The sequence below is a fragment of the Neodiprion pinetum genome, chromosome 5 (assembly GCF_021155775.2).
Source record: "Neodiprion pinetum isolate iyNeoPine1 chromosome 5, iyNeoPine1.2, whole genome shotgun sequence".
In the NCBI taxonomy this organism is placed as follows: Eukaryota; Metazoa; Arthropoda; class Insecta; order Hymenoptera; family Diprionidae; genus Neodiprion; species Neodiprion pinetum.
The window spans coordinates 23,052,880-23,075,209 of record NC_060236.1 but is presented as its reverse complement, the minus strand read 5'-3'; the positions used below and the strand labels follow the sequence as shown (position 1 = coordinate 23,075,209).

At 39.0% G+C, this 22,330-nt stretch overlaps 1 protein-coding gene across 11 annotated transcripts in view; it reads right to left on the bottom strand.

The window, feature by feature from the left end:
- Positions 1-22,330, bottom strand: part of Prosap (prosap) — a 69,357-nt gene that overhangs the window by 4,529 nt on the left and 42,498 nt on the right. For 3 of the 11 annotated variants that reach the window (XM_046625372.2, XM_046625375.2, XM_046625370.2), the window contains 15 exons: positions 20,616-20,871; positions 17,848-17,867; positions 12,303-12,428; positions 11,249-11,429; positions 10,299-10,618; positions 9,576-9,840; positions 6,740-7,352; positions 6,030-6,256; positions 4,396-4,572; positions 4,062-4,272; positions 3,748-3,949; positions 3,234-3,543; positions 2,929-3,122; positions 1,730-1,894; positions 51-354 (listed from right to left, as the gene is read on the bottom strand). In XM_046625372.2, coding sequence (XP_046481328.1) covers positions 51-354; positions 1,730-1,894; positions 2,929-3,122; positions 3,234-3,543; positions 3,748-3,949; positions 4,062-4,272; positions 4,396-4,572; positions 6,030-6,256; positions 6,740-7,352; positions 9,576-9,840; positions 10,299-10,618; positions 11,249-11,429; positions 12,303-12,428; positions 17,848-17,867; positions 20,616-20,817 — 3,517 coding nt within the window. In that variant the 5' untranslated portion in view covers positions 20,818-20,871. The other 8 variants (XM_046625369.2, XM_046625371.2, XM_046625373.2 and 5 more) reach the window with 7 other exon arrangements.

Here is a 22,330-nt window from a genome sequence, read left to right as displayed (position 1 = left end):
TCATTTACTCCAGTAGTTACTCATGTTACCCTCGTAAATTAATGACAAACCTTTGACTTGTTGGATATGCGCTATGTTATCGTAAACCGATGCAGCCGGTGTTACCACATCGGACGCACTAGTGCCAACGTTCACTTTGACAACCTGACCAACAGGTGGAGGCGGGGGAGGATGATTTGGTGGAGGTAGAGCGTTTCTGCTGGCGAGCACATTCACATCCTCTTGACTACGATGACCTTTTGGGACGATAATATAAGAATGCGCTTGTATGTTCAAATCCGGAGTGCTATGGAAATCCCTGTGAAGATCGGAACCACCTCCCAATCCACCAAAGAACCGTACCTTCGAGTTCGACTGTAAGTAGAGAAAGTCTAGTCATTTATTCGAACTGTGTATAGTTTGGCAAATAAAGTAATCATTTCACTTATTACTTAATCGCAGGACATAATGGTTGTTATAAAAAAAATCTGTACAGAAAGAATCTTGATTTAGTAACGTCCAGAAACGATTACTTTGTTCTTTGTTACTTATAGTGTACTAACATATTATTAGCAATCGCACTGCCAATTGTTCCAACAGGTAGACTTATGTTCCTACACAAGATATAAAAAAATCGTAGTTGTAAAATTGTGTGTTAACAATTAATTTATTCATATTCATATGGACCGAGGAAATAATGTAACACTAACTGCCCAGCGGTTTGCAATTTGTGGTTGTTAAAAACATCAATTGCAAACATTTTAGTTTTTTGCTGAGGCTGTACGTATCCAACTGAAATATGTAACTCGTGAAACAACTATTGCAGAAAAAGTTCAACTTTTCATGACTGATATAGATTGGGCATGTGAAATGAAGAAAAAATTATACTCCCTTAATTAATCGTACTCATACATTTTTATACCAACAATCTAATTAGTACCAGTACCACGAATAACACGATAAAGATCTCGAGTATTTCTTTACAAACCAGTATGAATAATAAGAAACGAATATCAAGCCGGATAATTTGGTTAGTAAACGCAATTCACCTGGAATCATGCAAGTATCAGATGCATTATAAATAAATTGTTTTTCAATCAGTAATACAAGAAGTCCTCGTCATCTCGCCCGTGCCAGGATTGTGGTCTGTTGTACGCTCGTGGTTTGCGTGAAAACTATAACAAACATGCACATTGCATTCTTTATCCACATACATGCATTAGCTGTATATAAATAAGTTTGCCATTGCTTATTCTGGACTATGTAGTATAATTTACATGAAGCGCAAAGCACTGGCAATTCATTGATCAGTAATAGCGTCAATAGTTACGGATCAGAATATACGCTACATGTCAGATAAACACGGGATTGTAAAGTCTAAAAGATAAATCAGATAATACAACAGCAGTCCAACAAATGTCTACACAGCTGATAAATATCCGCATTGAATTAGCATTGGCCTTGATTACAAAGCTTTTATTATACTTGTTACTCCCCCAACGAATATCTAGACAATCCCTCAAAGTTAGTTTTCATGAGTTATATGCCCGTACATGGTGTGGTAGGCGTTAATATTAGAGGAGCAGTGAATTTAGGCATAAAAAAAAATACCAGTCGCCCCATATATAGCTAATGCAACTCTAATACTGGGTAAATTAGGTAGACATGCTGACTATTTTTCAGCGAAAGGAAAAAAGAATGAAGAAAACATGAAAAATACTACTAAACATCCAGGCAACGGTTACTGTACCTTTCCCTTCCTTTTCATGTCTGCCACACTGGCGTATACACGACCAGTTTTTGCCGGTGATGAAGGGTGAGATTTAGTCGCATGGTTTCCAGTTTGAAAGTGGGAGCTCATCATTGACGAGCCATACTGACCAGTAGCACTACCCTGTTGTCGCTGGAACAACTCCTACAAGCAAAGTTTAAATCTAGATACATTCCTGTGTGCAAAGCTTGCAAACAATCACTGCCCTGTAACTGAAAAAGTTCATGTGATAAATGTTCTGAGAAATCGTATGCAGTTATGAAAGAAATCAGCTCCACCTTGACCAGGTGTAATTTATTATGTATTTTATTCTGTGATTTGTTATATGAGTTATCAACTTGGTATAAAGTATATCATTTAATATCTGATTTATCATACAATTTTTGATACTATCACATTTCGAAGAAAATTAAAGCTTCGTGTCGGAATCGAACCCACGTCCATCTAAGTTCGAGATGGTCACTTTACTACTTCAGCCACTGCACTTGTATGATACGATTCAGTTTTACAATGATAAATCTCAACTGCGTTGAGGAAACTTGGAATAAATTTGGATATTATTATTATAAAAAACAATAAGTAATAAATAAACTACTCGTATGTGTATCATTGATGATTGATATTATTTTCATCATGTAAATATTTTGATATTATTCTAACTTATGTAAAGTTCCCTGAAATCAGTTGAGATTTATTACTGTAAGACTGAATCTTAATGGTTACAACTGCGATGGCTCAGATGGTAGAGTGAATGGTCCAAACTCCGACGGACGTGAGTTTGATCCCGAGCTGAACAGTTTTCTTTTTCTCCGAGACGAGAACAGAGATCACATCAACTTCTTCAGTAGGATCCAGTCTGTCGTACTAGTTTTAAATATTATCCAGTTAATTTAAGTAAGTGTTTCTTGGAATTTTTTTTTCATTGACTGACGATGAACTGCCATTCTACTTGCACATTTATGGATCAAACAACTGTTGTTTGGACATAAAATGGAGTTAAACATAATAATATACAAGCGGACATGCTTTTGCGGTACAAGTATGTGTTCGGCTATCTACGATCGGCAGGCCTGATATGTCGAAGTACACTTGTAGCGGGAACATTTTTTCTTCATCTCACATTCTTTAGTAACTTCAATGCAACATCAAAGTTTTCACTCTGCGATTTAATCTATTACCTCAAGTTCGGCAGCAGTGATACGACTAGACGTTGGCCTTGAACGAATGCTAGCCGTTCTCGGTTGGACAGGCGTACTCTGCCCGGTGTTCGATCCTGTCAATGGTTGTTGGGGCAAATGTATCGACTCTGCACTACTGGACTTGGCACCTGTCGACGCTATTTCATCCCCATCATCCTTTTCTCCGCCGCCCTCTTTAAATAGAGACCATTTGAAGAGGTGAGTTAGAAACAGTTATAAGTGCTATTTTCTTTCTTAAATTTCTTTCAATGGTCATGCTCAGGCGAACGAAAAATATGACTCACCCAACCCAGCGACCATGGATCGAGCTCTAGCCCTTCCGACACTTAGCGTTGTTTTAGGATCTCTTCTCGGCGGCATTGGTGCCGGTGACCTACCAAGAGTGCCACCAATGACCACATTATTGTTTCCTTTCCTCGGCAGTGTCGCGTATTGCCTTTGGATTGGCTGACTAATGGGCAATGCTGCGGCAGACTGAGAATTTGGAAGTCCAACAACAGCCGAAACAACGCACATACGAACAAGTTCACCAGATTTTCTTATCAGATCCACGACGTGCTCGTGCGAAGCTGTTGTCACATCTTCGCCATTTATCTACAGTGTAAAAAGCTTCAAGTCAACTATATATCCAATGATATCTAGTATATTATGAATGCTTTATTGTATGCTACTGTTTCTTATACTATAAAGTGAGTATGAATTTGTGATTTGGCACAGTACTTGAATGAGAAATTGCTGGAATACAAGCAGAGCACGTCAAAAGTGGATACTCTAGGCTGTTGAGCGATTGTACATTACCTGGATCAAGTAATCCCCTTTTTTCAGTCCGGCAATATCTGCGACACCGCCCTGATCCACATCATCGAGATACTGTAAAGCGGGATATCTGGTCGACGGAGTTAGCTCCATTAGTGGTGAGGTGGCTTTTGCTCCACGTAATACAAAACCAAAGCCCTTTCTGGATCTGTGTAGCACGACGGTGCGAGGTTCCGTCGTCACTCTGGAGAAGGAAATAAATTTGATACACACACACGCAGACACGCATAAATTTAATCCGGGTTGTTCGACTAACAATAAATGTGGAATAATTGATATATGATTCTTCGTCTTACGGTTTCTTCAAACGTGGAGCGGTTGCAAAGTATTTATGCTGCGATTCTCTACGTCCCAATACCCTGTTTCGTCCTTCTCTGGTAGCTTGCGGACCCAATGGAATATTCGTATGTCTCAGCCTCACTTCTTGTATGCAGTGCGCTGGAAATAGACCGGTTCCTTGCCCCCTTAGAATTCCTTCCAGCAACCCGCAATCCGTGGCCCCTGTGACTAAAGCAAAAATAACGTCACCACTTGGATAGATCAGGTCAATACAAACAATTATATGATGTGATATGTGAAGGTGTAACAAGTGTGTCACAGCCTGTGTAATAGAATATTTTGGATATGTACCTTCCAGAATATCCCCTTGGTTGATTGCGAGGTGCCCGTTAATCCCAGTATTATAACTTTCGACACAAACGACCGTTGTTCCAGGAATTGAAAGAGAGTTTGTTGTGTCTGATTGCGATGTACCGACGCCAGAGCTATCGCTGATAACGTCGGATGCTGTATCACCCAAGCTTTTGTCTGAAATAATTGAGAATACAGATGCATTGAGGTGAAACGTTCAAACAGTTTTACCTTTTCGAAATGCCAGCTGTCCGACTTGGATAACAATAAATGAAAATCTATCTAGTTCAATGACCTTAAGAAAAATTACCGAAAAAACTTTTTTTGCTTCCTATGAAATTTGTCTACAAACCAGGTCCCGTTGACAATGTACCAAAGCAATTTTTAGTGTTTAAACATTTCCCTGAAACTAAACGACGCTTTGCAGGCCAATGCAAACCAAGTCATGGAGAAACATACGGTGGTTAAAGGTTGTTAAGATATAACGTTGCCACAACGAACCGGTGAATGATAGCGATTCAGCGATGGTTGTACATGAATTTAAAAAAATACATGCAAAGACGGAATAAGATATTACAATATTTCAACATTATACACTATATGCACATATATGTCTTAGGATGGTCTTTGATTTGATTTTGGACAAATTTTCATTGTGATAGTTCTCAAACCTGTTATTCCAAATCATTAGATATAACGCATACAAAATTTCGACCTTCCATGTCGACGGAAACCTGCGCACTATCAAGCTCGGATTTTCCCCATTTTGGGTTCATTCTCAGTCAAACAAATATATGCTAATCTAAGAAACTTTTTCTTAACAAAACTTGTTCTCATTGCAAAATTCAAATTATTGATAAAAAAAAATAACCAGTCTGCGACTAAAACTTAGTTTCAGCTCGCCATCATAGTCCGCATAAAAAATTCGTCAAAAAGCATATGGAAAACATACACATATGGGAACAAGTTGATCTAGGTATACGTACACGATTGCATCTATTTGTCACTAGGGTATTAAAAACGTGCCATTTTATATATAAATATATTTATGCGTGTAAAAATCTGACCGCCACGCGATCGCAAGTATATTCTTGAGAGTACATATACCAATGGACGATTAGTGCCATAAGCGATTGAAAAAAGATGAACATCCCTTTCAGAGACACTGAACAAACATGCATGATATAGTTATCTGTGTGTATAGGTAAAATTGATTTTGGTGGTGATGGGTAAAGTACCAAACGAATAATAACAAAAAGAACGTTCCGACAGACTTTCCACTTATTTTATAACGCAGCGTCAGAATAAAATGATAGATCATTTTTGCCGTTGAGCAGGAACTTCGGTTTTTACATTCCTAAATACGTTTCTACACTTAGCTAAATCGCGATTGGTTGCCAGTGATGATTTCAAAACCGACGTCAAAGTCGACCATACCATGATTAGATATTGACTGGCATTTGTATGCAAAACTTGTCGATTATTTTGCGTAAACACGTATCGTAACACTTTCATCATAAGTGTATGTGCGCTCTCGCTCAATTGCGCACATAGTACGGCGTGCACGTTTAAATTTGGCACCTAGCTGTATTTTTTCGGTGGAAAAAAAAAAAAATTTAAAAAAACTCTTGTACCTGTAACTATGCTGGCTGAGTCTTCGCCGGACGGTTGATTGCTGCCCTCTGACAGGCTAGAACTAGCAGAGCTGAATGGGGCGAGACTTCTGTTACTTGGGGATGGAGACGGTGGAAGGTCCATCGTCCGATGAATGTCCAGACGATGCTGTAACTCGATCCTATGCTCTTGTAACCTTGAGAGGCCCTCAATTCTTAGGTTTTGATAGTGCTCCGAAGGTGGGAATCTTGAAATTTTGGTGTGCATTTGACATCGGCATAAATTGTCTTTGCAACATGGATAATTCGCAAAATTGTTCTTTACACTCGACACCATTCATACAAAATTTCAATTTCGGCTGATTATTTGCATAAAATGAGAGAAGTTTTTGAGATGGTAAAGAAATTTACCGTGATCACGTTATTTTTCAGGATGTCTGACACGTCGGATGTGAAAGTAAGAAAAATACATTTTTTCTATTACCCATTAACAACCGAAAATCGTGTACATTTATACTTGTCTACTCAATTTTTTGAGCCGACATTATAACACCTTTTTTACCCATAAAGAGGGGAATCCTTAATATCATCATTGCAATGGTTTCGGTTTAGCCCGACAGTATGCAGCAGTTGGAAGTTACTTTCCACCCATTTGGCTCTCTCACGATACGTGTACACAACATGTCCAATCATACTTATTTGCACCAAATGCAAAGACAGTTTATGCTTACCTTGTGTTCGGATCTCTTAAGCTATTAGGATTCTGGTATTCGGACGGTATCCGGTCGAGCGTGTTCAACTGTTCGGTTCTAGCCAGGGTGCCAAGGTTAGGCTGATCAGATTGTATTCTGACCAGGGCTCCCAAGTGTTGTTCGGACGGGATTCTTTGGAGGGTTCCAAATTCTGTTCTGGACACACCAACACTTTGATCCATGGACGGTAACCTGGTTAGGCTGCTCTTGCGCAATTCGCTCATTTTCGTAGGAGGGTAGTGTTCGACTGATGGGATTCTTGACAGCGTGCGAACTCCAGAATTGTATTGTTCGATCGAGGGAATTCTGGTCAAAGTGCCTGCAGTAAATTCTTCAGCGAACGGTGTTCTAGCCGCGATATTTTTTATACCGCTATGCGTCTCCGCATGCTGCATTCTCGTCAATGTCACTCCGGCATACTCTTCAATGGAAATTGTTCTCGTAATGAGAGGACCCGACACGTCATGCTGCTGATCGGTAGACGGTACTCTGGTAAGAGTTCCCAGGTTGCTAGCCGAACAGCTTGTCGTCATACCGCCAAAAGCCATAGAGCGGCGTTTCGGGTTGTAGCGTGGAGGCCCTTTAAACGGTACTGGAAAAGGAGGTTGCAAGGTTAAGTAAATAAAAGGTTACTTAGCCTTACAAGTGTTCAGCTTATATTCTATCACATTTATCATACATGTAATCGTACATACGCAGGTGTGTAGTACGTAGGCGTGCCGCTGACACAAGCGACATGTATTACATTAATGTATGTACCATTTGGATGCGACAGGTAGTCATATCACTGGCAAATATGATGCAGACAAACACATCGCTATTCTATGATCAAATATAACGTACAACTCTTATTAAGCACGATTAAAGATTCTCCATCATTTTAACCCATATTTTTCGCTTCGTTGGCGCCCTATCAGCAAAGATATTCTCACAAATCAGATGGAAAATTTCTAGAAATATTCTTGTTCCTTCATTAGCTAATACCTCTTCCAAAATTTTGCTACGTTTTTTCCTTAAAAATTCGGACAACGAATCTTTTTCTTTTTTTTTTGCCACAAATTCATTTCCCTTGTTATGCGTATCGCGCCAAATACAAGAAATTTACATACATACTCTGAGGATTTTATAAAGCCATAGGTCAACCCTACGCGACTTAGCGGGATTCGCCTGCTTTGCCGAATCCTCACGCTATATGTATAAGCTACCTCTGCAATGGACTCGTAGTAATATTAATGACAATAACAATGATTGTAATATATGTTGAAAAGCAGTGAAGCACAGTAAATTGATTAGTAACGCACTCATATTTATATGTGTTTCTAGAATAATTACAATACATAAAGGTATACGGAAATGTATGAAGGAGTTATCAAGAATTAATGACAAATGTTGTATAATTACATATAGCTGGCATTAATAGTACGACACCTGCAGTCCATTGGTGATTGATAAACAATTGTCAATTTGTATTTGGTGATCAGATATTGCAACTTGAAGTACGAGTATTGAAAAAGTCGTCCCCTTGTCGTCGACCAGTCAAACTTATTCGAGATTGACACGATCCACCGCTTATTAGACAAATATCTATGCTCACGAATAAGCATACTTGGTCCAAAAAATATTCAAATCTGTAGCGGCATGCAAATATCTGTTGGGTCACTTACATTGCGTCAAAACGCACCATATTGTACTTTCGTTTCAGGTTGGAAACAATACGTGTACAAATTTTAATTGTACCTGCACCGTTTGCAGTACGTGCCGATGCAGTAAGAAAGAGAGGCGGAAAAAGTGATTTGAATAGTATTAGAAAAGGTTGGAAAACTTCCTTTATATTTTCCTTTTTGCAATAATAGTAAAAGTTATAGTGTCGGCCAATGTGACCAGTGGACTGCGGTTGCATTCAAAGGTGAAAAAAAAATTCGTGGCAAGTCTATAGTGATCTGGTGTATACGTACCAGTCAAGCATTTGTTATGTACATATGAGTTACAAGAAACCAACGTTATACAAAATTAGACGGACAACCATCACCACCAAATCCCACACACAGTCAAGTCGATATTCCTAAGTATACGGTTACGCTTGATCGCTTGGTAAGAACTTGGTACTACGCTTTACGATTCATTTTCAATTATCAACAAAATAGTTAACAGTGCTAATTAGATTAGAAAAACTAGAGCGTGCTCATGCTCGTGCCAGGCAACCGATAATCAAATGGAATTGTTGTGACGATGTTACTTCGATATCTAATGCTTGATAAAATTGAAAAAAGAAATTTGAAAATACTATCGAGTAGTTTTATTGGCATTAGATTCGTACGCCAAAGTTTTTTTTTTTTATTTTTAATCGAAATCTCGGTGCTCATCCAGAATCTCCTTTTCCAAAATACCCCAGGACAAAATCCTCCCTTGACAAAATTCCCCTGGACAAAACCTTCGACTGCATAAAATCCTCCCTCCACGAAAATCCCCTGCAAAAAATTCCTCTTCCCCAATATTATTGTACGTTTATTCATGTTCGTATAATTATTTATTTATTTATTTATTTATTTATTTGGGGAAATTTTGTCCAGAGGGGATTTTGTCAGGGGTGATTTTTTCCAGCGTGAATTTTACGGAGGGTGAATTTTGTCCTGAAGATTTAATCGAGGTGATTTTATCCGGGGAGTTTCGTCGCAGGGCGACTCTGAACGGTCACCGAAATCTCCACAAAGCCTGTCGTTGAACAAGAGAAAAAAAAAATAATGGTATCAAGGAGTGTAACTGAAAGAGGACTGCCTACGTGTTTCGACATGCTGGTTAAAATACGAGCACTTACCAACTTCTTCGGCTTGATAATTTTTAATAACTTCCGCTAGATCCATATTACCAGCGATCACGGCGACCTGGTACGGTGTTTGATTTGCATAGTTGAGACTGTCTTTTTGAGCACCTCGGAAAAGAAGTTGTCGAATGCACGACGAGTCTGTGTTGTTGACAGCGCATACGTGCAGAGGAGTATTCCCAGACGCATTTCTTGTATTCATATCAGCCCCGTAGAAAAGAAGGTGGTCAAGGTGTTGTACTAAATTATTTCGACAGGCCTATAAAAACATTGAAATATTACCTACCCTGTTGCACATGGTATTACGAGTATTAAAATAGTTGGAAATTGATAGGCGGGAAGTCACTGCCGGGATGTGGTGTAGCAATAAAAGAAATGAGAAAAGAAAAAAAAAACACCCGTAGTCCTCGGGGCTGAGATGATGTGTATGTAATATACCATACATGTGTGTGCGTGTGCTTTTGTGTGTACAGTTAGTGTGAGGTTTCTTGACTGCGAGGTATGAAAACATGACGAGGTTCTCGGTCGTATATAAGTCAGTTATAACGAAAGCGTCGCATAAAAATTTCATTTTAATTGACTGATATACCCGAGGACATCATTATGTGTATACAGAGTCTGTCCGGAGCATTTGAAAACGTGATTGATAGGTACGAGGGTTTAGGTCTGAGGTAACATAGCCAAGGTGCCCGTGACGGGGGACCTTCGTCAAATTACCTGATGGACCTCCTGCCAGCCCTGAAGATCCTGAGCACCGATAGTGGCGTGATCGTGAAGGAGAGTTTCGCAGAGCATAGGATCCGTCTTGTACGTGACGCTGTAGTAAAGCGGTGTCAAGCCTTTGGTGTCCTTGTAATTTGGACTAGCCCCCAGTTCCAACAACGTTTTCACCGCGTCTAAGCTATTTCGCTCGACGGCCCGATGCATAGCCGTCAGTCCCTCTTTTGTTCGGTAATCTAGGAGGGCTCCACCATTCACCAATGCGATGATAACTTTGGACGGTTTTTTTAGGGTAGCTGCCAACGTTAGCGGGGTTTCTGTTTTCGTTGGAAAATTACAATGTCAATCGGTAAATATTTTTCGTTAGAATTAACAAAGAACTTCGCCCACTTTGGACTATCGCTGCCCAGTGATGAATTCTGTACCATTTTCTGGCTAATTTTCGTAGCAACAATAACTGAAGAGTATTAGGTCGTTTGGAGACCGCCTCAAGTATTTCTGTTCGATCTAACATGTCGCCTTACCGTTATAAAAGTTACTCCACAGAACTGTCAAATGTAATGAACATGTTTCGGACATGCTCAGATAATACTGGTATAATATCATCTTCAGGATACGTGTAATATCCCAAGTACGAAATGAGCAGTGGTAGAACTAGAAATGTTGCGGTGGATCCAAATGACTACCAGACGTTCATCTTTGATTTTATTTTTATCATCTTTCATCAGAGTAACTGTTTCTAACAGGAATTAACAGAAACTTTCTTATTCAATCGATTTTTGACGATTACCGGCATAATTGAAATAATTTGGCGCCGATAGAACAGAAACCTTTATAACAATATGAGCGAAGTTCTTTAACTTTATGCAACATCATGCAATGCAGATGATTCAAGAAGCCGGTATGCATACACAATCGAATACCATGCATGATTTCATAAAGCTTACCACCTGATTCTTGACAATGAAAATTTGGATCGAGTCCTTTGCTGCACATTTTAGCTATTTTTTCTACTTGACTATTAGCTACGTAATCCAGCAGTCTTCGGAGGTTTGCTCTGGTGTGCATTGCTTTTAGTTGCTTCTCATCCAAATGAAGCATTTTGTACACACGTCTTTTGTACTTCAACTGAAACAAAATCAAACAACACGACTTCGTTAATCGCTGATACTTACGGTTGTCTAGACCTACTACAGTTACGTTTCTCGTTTTTCATACATTGCGCATCATGGAAATACCGAAAAGGATATCAAATGGTACACCTCCACGGTAACGTAAGAAACATAAATAACTCTTGCTAGATGTTTGCATTCATGCTCTCGACCCGCAACAGTATTATTTTATACCTATGGGAACAATAGCGGATAACACGATATTAATATGTGACATTGGGAGCTCGTATAGGAATGAGACAAAGCGAGGTACATGACCGAACGCTGGTGCATAGATGTGAAGGGACGAATGTATACAATCGAATATTGACCAGCGATTTGATCGGGTATGAAGAACTGGCGAAACACAGCATTTCTAACGGTGCTCGCCCCTTCCTGCATCCGTAGATCGCTGTTCAAAGATAATCGATGTGATGGCCAGCGAGCAATTTTAATTATACTACACTGTCGCGTATTATACTCAAGTACCCATGCCCAACAATGGTCCAGGATAAAATCAAAAGGCTTGGACACAATCGAACTGCTTAGTTTTTTTTTTTTTTGATTTGATGAATATTGAAAAGAAACAATTCGATTCATAAGTTTAACTTGAAGAGTACCGTCTCACTAGTTTAATATTCCATTTTTTGTATTTCAAATTAATCCGCTGAGGATTTGTTGAAAGTTCTGACTGATATATCAGCAGCCTCGGACGTATACAGAGTTCGAATTTTTTCGTAGCAAGCGTTCTAGCTGCTCATTTTACCGTAGTTTTAAACAGATAGTTACTGTTTACCAACGGCTGAATATTGCAGAAAATGCTATGGAATGCAATATTCCAATTACGTACCTCTAGGTAGCCGACTGGTCCGTTAAACGGATAATCCCCCAAACGACGTTCTTCGTCCAGGAATTTTCCCGCTTTTCCGTTAACTGGTGGGCAGAACAGCCCATAGTTGAAACTTTCCTTGAGTTCCTGTAAGATGAAAATTTTTGGGATTCAATATCTGTGATCACAGGAAAATTGAAAAAAAAATAAACCAAGGTCTGCTGTTACACGAGGAACGGGATGGATGCTGAATATTTTCAAGAATTACATTAAGATTAATCATACAAAAACGTGCGGTGAAAAGTGCAATGTTTAACCCATTGACTGTTGGGCGGAAAAAAGTCGTACCACTTTTGTATTATGATACATATGTAGGCATTGGCAAAAAAAAAAACATGTGTTTACTGTATCGATTTGGCTGGCGTATGGTAAATCATAGCTTTTGCGGCAGTTGAATCTGAAATCAGATATCCAAAATTCAACATCGTGGATCCAATATGGCGGGAAAAAATTCGAAAAATTTTTATCCTCAGTGTTTGTGTTATGTTTTATAGCATTTAGGCCCTCGCATCCAGATCAACTCGATCAAATCAAAATTCAAATTGGCAACCTCCGTATTGGACCCGCCACTTTGAATTTTAGAAATCTGATCCCAGATTCAAATTCAGTGACCTTATATACTTCACATACACTTCAAATACCGTAATACTGATATGATAGGATAAATCTATTCATTTTTTTCTGACGCAAAAGTGGCATGAAGATGTCATTTTCACCATACCGCTGAGAGGTTAAGACTGATATTCAAGAGTGCAGTATGGCGTCGATGGAAAATAATTAAAAAGATCAACAGGACGAAGTAGGAGAACAGGAAGAGGGGAAAGCAGAGGAAGAACAAAATAAGGCAACATCTTGGCGGGCAGACTGCACGCTTCCAACATACGTTTGGTAAAAGGGTAACTTAGTTTCAAGTTAAAAACAAGTTGGAACGAAAATTGAAAGTTCTCATTCGAAACGACGTGGGTAGAGAGTTGATGGAGTAGCTTACTTTTTCAGGCTAATTCAACTAACAATGAATACGAAGACATGCTGAGAACCACATGACTATCATAGCCAAGAAGGCAAAAGACGAAGTAATGCCAGGTAAGTATAACGACGTGTGACTCAAAAACGTTGACGCGAATATCTGCAATATGTATAGCAGCCTGTTACGAGCTATATCTAATTGTTTCAAGCTTCCTTCGTTATCGACAAATTCAAGTTTTTCAGCCAAACTCCCGACGAACAAGTCTTGGACAAGGAGGTGTGCTGTTGGTGCATCGGGAGCAGGATTCTATCTTCGCAAGACGAAGGAAGGAATGGATTGAGTATGGCTGACATCCATCGGTTCTATCGCGTGTACTTAGTCAAGTCTGTTGGACCAAGTCGTCATCCAGTGACTTAGGATACCTACGGATCGCGTGAGATCAAGCTGTAAACCTTCGCTCGGCCCGATGTTGCAAAAGAACAACGTCGTACCATATCACGCTACAATTCGTGTTGTAACGCGGGTGTTAGAAACGACTCGTGATCTGTGCACGAACAGCACTTGCCGTAGCCACGGGGCATTTTCGGTTAAGCCTTGAACTGACAAAAGTGTAGAAAACGAGGTAAAAAAAAATTAATAAATAAAAAAAACAAGAAAATTTTTACACAAACCTCTCGATCTCGAAACCATGTCCAACACTAAGCAGCAGATACATTCGTGGAAGATTATTAGATCTTCATTATACGCGTTTAAAATGAAATTCACCTTGCACAATATCTCCGCGTATTCAATTGAAACTCGAGTCAGTGCAATCTAAATATCACTGAAGAATTTGCTTAAATATCTGTTAATCTTCTAAGTTAGTCGTTTGTGGTAGTCGCACAATCGTTTGAAAATGTTGAATTTCTCTCTTGATTTTCTTCTCGCAGTCGTCGAGTGTGCCTTCGATACTGCGTCAATATTTTCTACATTGACTCCAAGCAATCTTTCAACATCCAGTTGAATAATATTAGACATCGTAACACGTGCGTTACCGGGGTTGGTATAATCTGGTATTTTGTCAAAGATAGGGGAAAAAATCTAATTTGTTTTTCAACTTGTCAACAAGTTGTTAACAGGCAATAAGTACATAGCCGCAGAATGCCATTCGGCAAAAGACGAACATTGGGCTGAATAGGCAGATCCTGCTGCACGATTTAGCGAAGGAAGCTATAGTTAACACGATTCAAACGCGCAATCCCGTATACCATGAAGTTCAGTTCTCGTTAATTTCAATCAAAACCGTTAACTACGTCGTTAGCGACAGAGACAGTTTGCATCTTCCGGTAGAGTTACCTGCTGGTAAATAATTGAATTGGAAATCACTTGGTCCGTTCACGAATCACAGTAGTAATTCTCCCATCGTGCGGAACGACAGAGTCACGGGATGTGGAATAAATTGTCGATAACATCGGATATTGAAGATTGATTCAAAACGCTTGCTACACAAGCGCGATCAAACACTATAGCTTACATCGCTTCGTAATGTCATTCCATGGAATGCTCGATGCACTGTGAATGTATTTCACTTCTCGTTATTAAACCGGATATTTCAGCGTCTGGCAAAATTCTAATTAACTATCTCGTAAAGCCGACTCACACGCTGGAGAGAATTTCAAATGCGGACAGTTTCCAGTTTTCTAAATACGCTGTTCTTGCTGTCTTACGCATGCACACTAATTTGCCGTTTCCGAACTTATACCAACAATATGCGATACTTGTTAAGTGACAATTATCGTTCAAGAAACAATGATGCTTCCCTCGTTGACAACCACTTGATTGATATCCGAAACAAATGACCGGTTTAATTTCACAAAGATTTTCTCTTCCCAGAGCTGACGTTGATATTTTTTGCTACCGGCAATAAATAAACCACATCAATAACGACAGTGAAATGTTTTCTTCGTAAATGAAAAGATTTGAAACGTGGTAGGATCGAAGAGCCGCCTCGAGGTTCGTCACGTCTTGAAATACCGAAGAGATATTACAGGGTAATCATTACGTGTATACAATGCACAAAAATATAATAATATTATACGGCTGGTTGTGAAGTTGCAAAAACCATGGATGAACTCATAAAATCGATGGCTTACCCGACGCCAGGACTATACGAGGAGACGGAGCAGCAGCAGCAGCAACCCAATAAAAAGTACTCTCACGGGCTCTGGGTGAATCGTGAGACGCAAAGAAATAAAAGAACCAGTTCACCGTCCGTTAAATACCGTACTTATCTCATTAGGAGTTACTACAAAACAGAGTTTATAGTGTGCATCTTTATAAGGCAAAAACAGCCGTTTAAAAAAATTTCGCCGATCCTGACGATCCCGAAGATAGCTCATCACCCTCTTTCGCCCATTTTTTTCATACAGACTTGAAATATCATAATAATATAAACAATGGTCTAAGAACGGTGATTCCAATCGGTATTAATTAACCTATCGGTAGAAGGACACCGCGGTGAGATAACCAAACAACGTCGTATGTTTGCAGAATAAAAAGGCTTGACCGAAATTACTGATATCGAGAGATGGATCGGTTTAGTGTCTTCAATTTCTGACGCACATATTTAGGTACACGCGTATCTTGGTTACTGCGAGCTAATGACTGAGCTGACAGCGAATGACCAAGTTATTATTGTGCGAAGGTATTCGATGATAAGCTTTCGGTGACATGATAAAATAACACAAATACGAACTGGCTGTTCGAACATCGCATCCGGCCAAATACGAATCTCCGCCCCCACGGCGAGATTGAATACACATCAGACGAATGTACGGAGACTTTATTCGTCGTTGTGCAACTTCCGCTGTCATTATCACTTCTTTAGTGAATAGCGAACAATGCATTGCAGGTTACCAAAACCTATATCTACACGTACTACATTACACATCAGAGGTGTGATACATGCTCGCACGGCCATGCTGTGAATGTATGTATATACACACGCTAGTAGCTACGGTCGGTATACTACGTAGAATATATTCATATGTATTACAATGACGGTACGCGTAATACGAACAAAGTAAACACATCGATCGGTCAACTCTACGCAATCACACAAACATAATATGCAGAGTGAGTAGCTAACGGCTGAACGTTCCAACGCGCATGCGCTAAAATTCTAGAGGAAAAGCAGTTGTTTTGTCAGGTTGACCAACCGTCGTAAGTACGGATGAAAGGATACCGCGATGTATGTAACCTCAAAAATGTTGGTCATTCTGATAAAACAACTGCTTTTGCTCTGGAATTTGAGCGCATGCGCGTTAGATCAGTCACCGTTAGCTACTCACTCTGCATATATTACATAAGAGGTGTTTCATGACAATGCAGTAAACAATTGACTGTGACATTATTATTTTCGTGAGGAATTTTATTCAACAAAATTTTTAATTTGTTTCAACAACCAGCTTTCAGCCTATCAATTATCAACACTTTAAATCTTCTGCGAGAATTTTCTAAAAATCAGCAAAACTAGTTATATTTAAGTTGTGGTTTTTGACAATGAATTCAAAAGTTTTTGGGAAAGGTTCGAAAAATCATAGGCTGAAAACTAGTGCTTCAGAAATAGGAAAAAAAATTTAAAAAGAAATTTTGTTACGAGATTCTCGGGGGTGAAGGTTAAAACTTAGAAGGGTCAATATTTCGAATGGCGGATATATCGAAATTTCAAGCAAGCGAAACTAAAACAACGAAAGACGAATTGTTCGAAATCTTAATTCCCGAAAGTGTCACTGATTAAAATGACTAAGTAATCAGTGACACTTTCAAATACTAAGATTAGAATGACTGGTAATCAGTGACACTTTTAATCATCAAGATTTCGAACAATTCGTCTTTCGTTATTTTATTTTCTCACGTTTGAAATTTCGATATATCGGGCATTCGAAATATTGATCCTTCCAAGTTTTGACCACCACCAATTCTCGGGGGTTATACCATAATGGAAAAATCACGGGTGAAAATAAAAAAAATGTCGTCGTCGATCGCTGCCCGAGTTGGCATGGAACACACCATATATGCTTCGTGTTTTATGCGAATTCTGACACTCCACATCCTGCAGCAAGGTCCACTGCAAGCGCATACCGCGTACCTAAGCTGCAGCTTGTGATCCTCCTACTCCAGCGTATCCCTTCCAAACCGAGCCACACGTACACCTTTTACGCTTGCAGTGGACCTGCTACGCCACATGAAGTGTCCGAATCACAGACAACTTACGGTATACAAGTATAATGTAATACGTACCAGTGCTGTGCATTTAATCGATTAACGCGCAGCTTCGATTAATCGTTTTTTCGATTAATCGATTAATCGATGGTTTCGATTACTCGCAGTTGCCTCAATAATCCTGCCGGTCAATCGGTACGTGAATAGCAATCGTCGATTAATCGATTAATCGCGCACCACTAATACGTGCTAACAATTAACGTTAAAATAAAAAAAGTAAGAAAAAAATGTATCGAGAGTATATTATTGTGCATGCTATTAGTGAATTGGACGTACCCTGTACCAAGTAGCCACCTGGTATCAAGTGCTCGGAAAGGTGAGACGGGGAAGACGTACATCGTACGTTGGCCGATTCGGACGAACGAGATTCATCGTCAGCAAGAACCAACCAACCAACCAACCAACCAACCAGCCAGCCAGACAGCCAGCCAGAAACAATACCAGGTGGCGGCGAATTCAAGTGAAGCGAGGTGAAGAGTGAAGTGAAGGTGAAGTGAAGCGGAGCGAAGTTGCCCACGAGACGGTAGTAGGTATGGGTAGGTACACGTTGTAATAATTGTTGCCGTAGACCACGTCGTGTGCACCCCCCAATGTGCAAGCGTGGATAAGCGAAACAAAAGAAAAAAACACCACAAACGTCAGACACAGCGTCACATTTTTCCATCCCCGTTAGTTTCGGACATTGCAATTGGGACTATTGTACATGAGGTGAGAGGAGCAATGAAAATCGTAGTTTGGCGCTAATGGTTGTCTAGGTACAAGTACCGTCCTCAGTTTTTTTCTTTTTTTTTTATTTTTCTTTTTTTTTTAAATTTTAATTTCAACGAATTGCTCGATCTTAACACATTTTGTATTCCTGATGTGACGGCAAACTAACCAAGAGTAAATAGGCACGAATTTCAAGCTTAATTTTTGGAAATTTACTAGTTACCAAAATAATTCCCACGTAAATTCAAATACTTCCGAATATTTTTAAATCTAAATAGTTACGAGAAATGATTGAATGAATTTTGAATCGTCGATACTTTCTCAATATCTTTAAGAGATTGCCGGTGACCCTGAAATTGAGCCACTAGAAACCATCAGTAAAGACAATCATTAACCCCATGAAGAAGAAGGGGAAAAATGCATAAAGGTGAAAACACATAAATAAAAATTAAAATAACCTAAGGAAAGTAAATAGATAATTTCAATTTAAAACTGCTGCATTATCTTCGTCTGTTGAACGCCGGACGAGTAACTGTAAAAACTCTTGCATTTCAAGGTACAATGACGATAGAAGTGAAAAATCAGGAAGATAATGCGACAGTTACGACTAAGGATCGTTAAGACACATAATAATTACAGAAATAGAGGGCAGGATGTTAGTGGGGTGGTGCTATACCTCCTGAGTTCCGAAGGCAAGCATGTTGAACAAAAAAAATACGTTGCGGTGAGTGTGTATATATATATATATATATGTGTGTGTGTGTGCATTAGAGAGGTTCGAAAAATCAAATATTTTTTTTTTCAAAGTCCCACCTTCCGTACTTGTTGGAAGAGGAAATAAGATGCCTGTGAAAATTTGTACCGTTAATTCTAATATTTAGTGGTTCCTGAGCGCCATTTTTCATTTACCATTTGTTTAACTGGTGAAAATAATTTTAGTTTCATTCTGAATTTTGTAAAAGCAGCGTTTTTTAGCTAAAAATAAATTTTCTCGAGTTGAAAATTATTTGAATGACATGACTTCATAGCGTTCGAAATGCTTTATATTAAAAACAAAAAAAAAAAAACAATATTTTAGAATAAGTTTGCTACTTTCGCATGATTTCAACTTTAACCTTGAATAACTTTGGAAAGAGTTGAGTTATCAACAAATCATAAAAGACCTTTTTTGTAAAGCCTTAAATTCCCTACAAAAACACCGTATTGGACATTTACGTACATTGCCTCCTTACCGAGATACAAAATTCAGAACGAAAGTAAAATTATTTTCGCGTGTTAATCAAATGAACAATGAAAAATGGCGTTCAGAAACTAATAAACATTAACATTAAGGGCTCTAATTTTAACAGGTATCTTATTTCCTCTTTCTACACAATTATTAAATTTGTGCCTTGGGCAAAAAGAGAGTCGGTTTTTTTTAACCACCCTAACGTATATATATTTAGCAAGTAATAACACGATGTGAGCATATCATGTGGTTACAAGTATACATATAATAATCGAACAATACACATGAAATAATTGCTTTTTATTCCATTAGGTTGTGCCCGATGTAAACGGAAATCTGAATCACCCAAAGATATTTGAACAACAAGAATAACACGATTTTTTGAAGATTTTTACAAATGAAAATTTCAACTCTGCCCTCTCCCTCTATCGGATTTTCTAATTAGAAACTGTCACTGTACAGAGTGATTGTGCGAAAACTAAACACCCTACACACGTGCAAGCAGGCTACGCATAAACGACGACCCATAAGCAACTAATTGTCATTTAGGTGTTTCGATTCGACGTAATATTTCGGTAACCAAATAGCCTTGTACTATCGTCCATGAATTGAAACGCTTCGGTATACTTACAATATTATCTGTAAAAAATTAATTACTTGACAAAGTCTCTGATTTCATAAATTGGTACAACGACTCGAGTGCCGTTTCAACATCGCCTCCCTGCGTGGTCTGAAAGCTGAAAAGCTTCGCTAATAACTATGAAGCAGCTCGTTATTCGTTGCTCGTGACAAAAACAGTAATTAAAATTGGACTGATCTACAGACACTGTAGCACATCGCACGAGAGAAGATGCAAGACCAACGAAATATGCTTCTGCTTTCTTCTTCTCAGGAAAAGAAGAATAAGAAAGGAACCGTTCCTCTTCTGTACTGAATCAATTTTTAAAATAGCATTAAATTTCATCGTACGGAATATTTTTATACATGTATACATACACGTGATATTAGTGATAAGTTGCAGGTAAGCAATCGCGGCAAAGACATAACTGGATAGATTCTAGGTGTGATAATAATATCGATCGAGAGTTACAGAGACGCGTGGTCCATACCTTGGGTAGCGAGGCGAGACACTGCTGCTTGACATCCCAGACAAGCTGATCCTTCGGGAATTGAAGACATTTGCTGACGTTGAGCTCAGGCACGTGCACCCTGGCAAGGAGGATGCCTTCCTCAGCGGAACCCGTCGTCTCCGAGCCGAGTTCGTGGCCCGCGGTGAAACTTGCGGAGGATTGCTTCAATCCTCCGTCCATCGCGAAGCTCGCGATCAGCCAACTTAGGATCCCAGATTCATTGATTTACATCTGCTGGAACAAGAAAAAAAAAAACCCTCGATTAGATTTTGGTCGACCACATTATCAACCACAAATGTATGCCTCTGACAATGACTTGAGATCGCGAAAAGAGTAGAGATTAGGGATCGAAGAACGATCAATTATCGTACTCTCAATAAAAATGAACACCGAATTTGCACGCTTACATCTATACTGCGTCTTTTTTTATAAATATATACATGTGAAAATATACGTATGTATGTACGTAGCTACCGGATCAAGTTTTTACCAACATCTGTTCGTAAAGTTCGATTTTCCAAGTCTGCAAAGCGTGCATGAATTTTCCCATATCCGAAAAGTGCGGTAAAATATCTAAACTTTGACGCAGGTGCGTAATTAAAATTCTATATTTTCCAAACTAGGGTTTTCTTCGACGCAAGCGCACTTTCGGATAACTTAATTTTACGCACTCTGTTATCGTACAGCGTAAGTTACCTAACGTCAATATTATACGCCCTGTCACTGGCACCTTCGGTGCTTTTCACATGAAAATTTTCGCACAGGTGTTGCAAAAAATATCGCGTGTGACTAGTTTTATGACAACACTCGCGTTTGGTTGGTACCGTAAGCCGTATTCGTTCATGTATCGTCTATTGTTCGCACCTATTTTTACACAATATATTTTTACATTTCCTCACAGTCGTAAGGCTGTCAATATGTATATGTTTTCTCGATGAAAGTAAAAGAATAAATAAACGTTTTTTTTATTCTAAACCTTGGGCATGTTGACATGGGCAGTAGGATAGTTAAAAAAAAAAAATTTTGTTTGTTCCGTTGTTACAAAAATTTCAACTTTCGTTAAAAGTTGAAATACTCATAAGCTATTCAATATTTTTCAAATTCATGCATAGATCCCTGAAGCTTTTTTGAGTACTTATGTAGCGAATACCGCAAAAAAAAAAAAAATTATACGCTCTTTTACCACCAAATTCGTCATTTTGGCGCATACGACCATATATCATAAGACACGCGATACAAGATACGATATAGATTTTTCCACCCATTTTGCGCGTTACCCTCATCCCCATCTTCACCCTCTTAGTACGTTTCGCTTATATTCACGTTATACTTGCCATCTCATTTTCAACGCTCAAAGATATATACAAGAAGTCGACGCGAGTCGAGAATGCGGACTACCGTGGGCGTAAGAAGTTTTACGTAAAACCGCAAAAGCCTCAGGAGAAGCTGCAGTTAAACACAGTTTTGTCCAACCTTGATGTCTGATGGGTTTAAAACTTTGCATACACCACAGACCACGTCGAGTGATATCGACACTGTTAAACCACGCCTGTTCCAACCGATGTATTTAAAAAAAAAAAAAGATTCAACAACGTTATTCCAAAGCGAGAATAAGCACTATTATATTCAGATATGTAGAAAATAGCAAAGACAATAACGCTGTACGATTCCTCCTACGACGTTTGACAGAAAA